The 7325-nt window shown below is 41.4% G+C and overlaps 1 protein-coding gene across 1 annotated transcript; it reads left to right on the top strand.

The window, feature by feature from the left end:
• The first annotated feature begins 3754 nt into the window (after positions 1–3754).
• On the top strand, positions 3755–6775 carry ACSS3 (acyl-CoA synthetase short chain family member 3). The gene has a single exon (XM_044057126.1). It carries the CDS (start codon positions 4027–4029, stop codon positions 6190–6192), a length of 2166 nt encoding a protein of 721 aa, XP_043913061.1. The 5' UTR covers positions 3755–4026; the 3' UTR covers positions 6193–6775.
• Positions 6776–7325: the final 550 nt, after the last annotated feature.

The following is a 7325-nucleotide window of genomic DNA, read 5'->3' as shown; positions in this document are numbered from 1 at the left end:
TGCTCTTGTGATTGCTTTTTGCAGGCTTCAAGGGATCCACATCTTTCCTTACTTGGATGACCTGCTGATTCCGGCATCCTCTCCAGAGGCTCTTTTGCAAAATCTTCGTTTTACCATTTCTCTTCTTCAGAGCCTGGGGTTCACAATAAATTTCAAAATGTTTTCCCTAACTCCTTCTCAAGATCATGTCTTACTGGGTTGCAGGATTCAGACGGTGCCAATGCTGGCATCTCTGGCTCCTCCAAAGGCCTTAGCTCTCATTTCTTACTTTCAAACTCTTCTTCCCCTGGCCTCTGTTACAGCCAGGGAGTTTCTGAGAGATCTGGGTTTCATGGCTTCCACCATTCTGATGCTCCCTCTGACGAAACTCCACATGAGGAAGTTCCAGTGGTTTCTGAAGTCAGCGTGGCTTCAGCATGTGCATTCTCTAAACTTTACAGTTCCTCTTCTCCTACGTCTCAAGAAAGAACTTCTGTGGTGGATTCAGCAGTTGTGTTTGACTCCAGGACTCCCTTTTAAACCTCCTCTTCCCTCTCAGGATCTGTTCACAGATGCTTCAGATGTGGGAAGGGGAGCAACATGTGGCTCCTTGAGGGTTCAGGCAGTGTGGCTGCCTCATCAGCAGAAGGAGCACATCAACATCAAAGAGATGACAGATCTTATGCTGGCTCTTCAGGCCTTTCATCCTCTCTTCTATCTGGGGCCTGTCAAGATATTCACACACAATACCACAGTTATGCGGTATATCAACAAATGGGAGGGAACAAGATCTTACCTTCTTTGCCGGCTGGCACTTCTGGTATGGGATTTGGCGATCAAGTATCCATTGACTCTATGGGCAGTTTATATTCCTTCAGATCAGAACATTGTGGCAGACCCTCTGAGCAGGTCCTTCACTCAGTCCCATGAATGGATGCTTCACAGGAATGTGTTTCTGGGCATTGTTCACCAGTGGGGTACTCCTTAAGTAGATCTCTTTGCCTCCCCTCTGAACAGACAGCTTCCTCTGTTTTGTGCCAGAGTCCCAGGTTCTCTGGTATGGAAGGTGGATGCCCTCTCATTTTTTTGGAAGGGGATGTTTCTTTATGCAGTCCCTCCTATTCCTCTCATTCTGAGAGTCCTGTTCAAGGTTCAACAGGATGCTCCCAAAATCTTGTTGGTGTCTCTCTTTTAGCCATGATAGCACTGGTTCCCTCTACTTCTGCATCTAGCCAAGGGCAGTCATCAAAAGTTACCTCACAGGATAGATCTCCTTACACAAAACAAGGGGTCTTTCATCCATCCCCACCTGTCCACACATCAGCCTACACTGTGGGTGATAGGGTTTTGATTCCTCATAGACACCTTTTTTTCTGAGGACATGCTGCAGGTCCTGCAGGAGGCCAGAAAACCTACTACTAGGAAATTCTACTTGCCTAAATGGAAGAGGTTTTCCATTTGGTGTCTTTCTCGTGACCTGGACCCACTTTCTGTGGATGTTCCTTTGGTTTGCTCTTATTTATGTGAGTTGCTCAAAGCTGGTTTGGCCAATTCTTCTATTAAGGCCGATTTGTCAGCTCTTTCTGCTTGTCTGCCTTTAACTCCCCCCATTAGCTTCTAGATTTGAAGCTAAGCAATTTCTTAAAGGCGTCCTTAATATTAGAACTCCCAGGAAGCCTGTTCCACCTCCCTGGGATTTTAATTTTGTTCTGAAAAAAACTGGCTCAGGCTCCTTCTGAGCCTGCTGTTTCAGCTTCCTTGCAACATTGCTCTTGGAAGACAGTTCTTTTGTTAGCACTTACTTCTACCAGACAGGTGTCTGAGTTGCAAGCCTTTATGGCTTGTCCACCTTTTTTGATATTTCATGAGGACAGGGTGCCCTTGCCTACTAATCCTTCTTTCATGCCCAAGGTGATCAATGAGTTGTCACTTAATCAGTCTATTAATTTGCCTACTTTTTTCCCCTGTCTGCAGTCTGACAGTGAGAGGGTGCTGCATACCTTAGATGCACATGGACTGCTCAGATTTTATTTGTATAAAACTAAAACTATCAGAAAATCAGACCAGTTGTTTGTTTCACTTCATCCTAGGCCTTTAGGTTTGGCTGTTTCCAAGCAAACTATTTGTACTTGGATTTCAAAGGCTATTTCCATTTGTTACACTTTTCATGGTGACAGCCTTCCTTCTTCTGTAAAGGCTCATTCTGCTAGAGCTGTGTCTTCTTCTGGTGCTTTTTCAAGGGCTTAGACACTACTTCAATTATTGAAACTTCTACCTGGACTTCTGTGCATACCGTTACCAAACATTACAAGTTGGATGGTATCTCCAGAGCTAGGGCTGGTTTTGCCGATGCCATTCTTCATGGCTTCTTAGAGGGCTCTGCTGCTGCTTCCTCCTCCCAAGTTTCTTCTTGAGCTTTGACACTTTCCCATTTGTAATGAATAATGCAGCGGTGAATGTAAGGACATAGTACAGTTGTGTAAAATCTTACTATAATGGTAGATGTCCTTGCCTTCACAGCTGTGGTAGTCACTCCCTCCCTTCATCCCTAGTCTTTTTTCCTTCCCGATGTGCAGGTTCTCATTGGTTTTCCTTGGACTGCTGTTCCTACTGGGGCAATCAGTTCTGAGGATGGTATGCCTCAACGTCACCTTTATGCCCTATGCTACTCAAGGCGTGTGTAGGTGACGTTCAGTGTACCTTAAAGCAATGGTAGACTTTGGTAAAGTGGCCGGACGGTGGCCTTCATGGCAGGGAATCCCATTTGTAATGAATACTGCAGCGGTGAAAGCAAGCACATCTACCCTTACGGTAAGATTTTACACAGCTGTACTTTCCACTTTATAGAGGTAGTTTTCCACAATCTACAAAAGGGAGGTTGAGAGCTATGAATTAAGGACAGAAATGAATGTGAACTTGAACTTTTTTATTTACTTATTTTCAGTGCATTATCTTTTTTCTAAAACTCTGTGGGCATTAGATGACGTAAGGATGTGTTTAAACTTTTTCACTTATTTTTCTAATGCTATAAACCTTTCTCTGTTATTAAATGTGCCTTGGTACCTTAGATATCCACGCTGCTCTCCAGTTACTGTAATCTGCTTTTCTAAGACTGAAAGTCTGAGTAAACTGTGCTCGTTAAGTCTTATAGTATTCCTGGGGTTTAGTTTGGCTGAACTCCTGCTTCCTCTGTGGGAGTTCTGCCTTGAATTCGAGGTAATAGAGCAGGTTGCCACGGCTAAGAGGCGAGTAAACATATCAAACTAATTTTCAGAGAGAGACGAAAAACACTCTCTTTAGAAAACTAATTAGTACGCAAACGAGTTTATGAAAAGTTTTTTGTTTGTTTTAAACAAGTAACATCTTTATTAAATTAGCATATATGGCAGAAAGCCATGTTACATTTATGCAAATGACAACAAACCATAGCGGCACAATCTAAGTTGCAAACATTGTACTTCCAAACCGTGCCGACACAGCTGTAGCTGCAAATATTACACATCACTTTTAACTTATCTAGTCGTTGTTATTCAACGATTATGTTTATTACTTGACACTTTTGACTGAGTGGAGCCCTGACGTTTAAGTGTTAAACGAAAAAAATACTTTGGACTAGAAAGGTAAGACACTCTGTACATATATAAACATGCTGAGGACTATATATAGATACAGATATAGATATGCTTGGCCCGAGTATCCTACACTCGATCCGCTGAGCACAATTGACAAACAAAATGTATCCTCTTGTATATAGTTGCCATAAAATCTTTGTAAATATTCACTTTCGGGACCAAAGGGTTAGGTTCAAATTCTGTTTGCTAAGGCGAGTAAAAATGTGGGCGGTCGTAGTATCAACTAACTCACAACTTCTGCCAATATGACCACAAGTGTGTACGCCTTTAAATTTTCTGCAAGCTGAGCTACTTGGATACTATCTGCTTTTTGCAAAGTGTATGGGTCGATTTTTCCCCCTAATTTCGGCAGTTAACAGTTGGCATCCGTTCTTTGAAGACAGCGCACGTTTAATATTTCAGGTTGGAAAATAAAATGCTGCTTCTTCTGAAACTTATTTCGCTAAAACTAAAATGCCCTCAGGTCTGCACAACGCAGAGAGTTGCACCACTTTTCACAGTCACCTACCCTTCTTCAGCGCAGCGGGGGCAAAAGCATACCCAAAGTCGTGCATGTTTACGCACTAAGACATCAGATGGGTACGCGCCAGGTGTTTGTGGTGTACCGCGTTGTTTCACACATCTGGTGGTTTCCCGGAAGCCTCTTGTCTCTTTGGGGTTGAATAGTGTTAGGCCGTACAGTACTGAAGCAAACGAAGACTATGAAACAGCTTTTAGGTTGTCAGTGGAAAACCCAGAGGAGTTTTGGGCACAGAAAGCTGAACAAATCACTTGGTTTAAGAAATGGACAAAGACTATGGATAACTCAAAGCCACCCTTTACTAAATGGTTTGTGGATGGCGAACTCAACGTTTGTTACAATGCAATAGATCGTCATGTTGCGAATGGAAAAGGAGACCAAACTGCTATCATTTATGACAGCCCGGTTGCAGGAACGAAAAATGCCATAAGTTACACTCAGCTTCTGGAGCAAGTATCGAAACTTGCGGGCGTCTTAGTAAGTCGAGGAGTAAGGAAAGGAGACCGGGTTGTAATTTATATGCCCATGATTCCAGAAGCAATGTATACTATGCTGGCATGTGCTAGGATAGGGGCCATACATAGCCTTATTTTTGGAGGTTTTGCATCCGAAGAACTTTCTGTTCGAATTGACCATGCTAAACCAAAACTAATAGTGACAGCGTCGTTTGGCATTGAACCTGGAAAGAAGGTGGAGTACGTTCCTCTGATGGAGAAAGCCTTAGAATTGGCACATCACAAACCTGACAAAATCCTCATTTACAATAGACCTAATATGCAGGCTGTTCCTATGACTCCAGGTCGTGACCTGAATTGGGAAGAGGAGATGTTAATAGCTAAACCTCATGACTGTGTACCAGTTTCCTCTGAACACCCTATATATATTCTTTATACATCAGGAACAACTGGATTGCCTAAGGGAGTTGTTCGTCCCACAGGTGGTTATGCGGTCATGCTGTCCTGGACAATGTCAGCTGTCTATGGTATGCATCCTGGAGAAGTGTGGTGGGCAGCGTCTGATCTGGGCTGGGTTGTTGGACATTCCTATATTTGTTATGGACCACTGATACATGGCAATACCACTGTCTTGTTTGAGGGTAAACCTGTAGGAACACCAGATGCAGGTACCTATTTCCGTTTGCTATCAGAGCATGGTGTAGCTGCATTATTTACTGCACCCAGTGCAATTAGAGCTATCCGCCAAAAGGACCCTAAGGCAAGCTTGGGGAGACAATATAATTTATCAAAATTCAGGACACTGTTTGTTGCTGGTGAACGATGTGATGTTGAAACTTTGGAATGGTGTAAGAAAATCTTCAAAACCCCTGTTTTAGACCATTGGTGGCAAACTGAAACAGGATCTCCTATAACAGCTTCTTGTGTAGGCCTAGGAAATTCACTTTCACCCCCTCCAGGACAAGCAGGAAAACCTGTGCCAGGTTATAATGTTATGATATTAAATATCAATCTGCAACAGGTGAAAGCAGGAACTCTTGCTCATATTATGGTGAAACTGCCTTTGCCACCAGGAGCCTTCTCCTGCTTATGGGAAAATGAAGATGCATTCAAGGAACTGTATTTTACCAAGTTTCCAGGTTTCTATGATACTATGGATGCTGGTTATGTGGATGAAGATGGCTATGTGTATGTCATGGCACGAGTTGATGATGTAATCAATGTTTCAGGCCACAGAATTTCAGCTAGTGCAATTGAGGAGTCAGTGCTGTTCCACTCTGCCGTGATAGACTGTGCTGTGGTGGCCAAGGAGGATTCTTTGAAAGGTCACGTCCCTCTGGCTCTTTGTGTCTTGGCAAGTAGTGTGGACAAAGGAGAAGAAACGCTTGAAAATGAAATTGTAAGTCTGGTTCGAGAAAAGATTGGTCCTGTGGCAGCCTTTAAAAAAGCAGTCTTTGTGAATCAATTACCAAAGACCCGTTCTGGCAAGATACCTCGCTCATCACTTGCTGCACTTGTGAATGGCAAACCTTACAAGATATCATCAACCATTGAGGACCCAAATGTGTTTTATGAAATAGAAAAAATCTTGAAACGCAAACAGTGAATTTTTTTTGTTTTAGCATTTACTTTAGTGTTTTCCAAGAATCAACTTACTTATTTCAGCTTGCTGGAGTATCGAATGATATAATGTGTTCTTTGAAACAGGACTTTTGCATTATTAGTGACTAATAATGCTTGTAATTTCTTTCTGCAGCAAAATCATTTACACTTTACACTGTTCTCGTACATTCAGTTTTGAAAACTTGGAATTTAAAATAACAGATTTAAGTATATCTTGACTATTTTCTTTCATTTATAGGGTTATGTATTTTAGAAATACAGTTGGATATGTTTTTAAGCTTCATCAGCATCTTAGTATTGTTATAAAGTTTTATAGTTGTAGAATGTAGTATATTTTATATACAATACTGTCTCATAATTAATTCATTCTGTTCATGTAATGTTGAAGTATATACCGCTGCAAACCATTGTAGTTCTCTGAGTATTGCATAACCCTTGTATATGTATATTTATTACCATAACCGTAGTTACAACTTTGTGCATTCCATTTTTCTATCAGTTCATTTGTACTTGTATATCATGTTCACAGGTATGCATCTCAGTCAATAATATATGAGTGATTTACATTTTTTATTGTATTGTATTTGATTATACTTCTAGTTGAAAACGGTTTTGGAACAGTAGCCCATTATCAAACAAATCAATTCTCCATGACTACCATTTTTATCATATACGGTGACAGACATTGAATGTATTTAGGGGAAATCCAGTAACTGAATACTGACTGATTGTAAGTATGGAAAAACACAGCAGCTTTTCAGGTTTTTCTGCTGTTGTTTCTAGTTATGTGCTAGAATTGGCTTTGTTTTGGCACTTTTACAGCTCATTCCTCTGGCACTTGGCTCAGAAACAGCAAAGTACATTTTCAGAAGTGCATGTTTACAGAGCTGCTTCATTCTGTTCATTCCTGTTGAGTAAAGCACTGCTGGGTGAGGAAACCTATATTTTTGTCTATGCTTGATAGAGCTGCTTTCTGATACACTCTCCAATTTGTTTTCTATTTTAAGAAATCAGCTGGCCTGGTGTTTCTTTTTCTGTGTGAGAGGTGGACACAAATTATCTAGGTTGCACACTTCACATGTTTTTTTTTTTCCATGGGTTAAATTGTCTCTTGAG

The sequence above is a fragment of the Protopterus annectens genome, chromosome 15.part0 (genome assembly GCF_019279795.1).
Source record: "Protopterus annectens isolate FY-2018-M chromosome 15.part0, PAN1.0, whole genome shotgun sequence".
NCBI lineage: Eukaryota > Metazoa > Chordata > Ceratodontiformes > Protopteridae > Protopterus > Protopterus annectens.
This window is presented reverse-complemented; position numbering and strand designations above follow the sequence as displayed.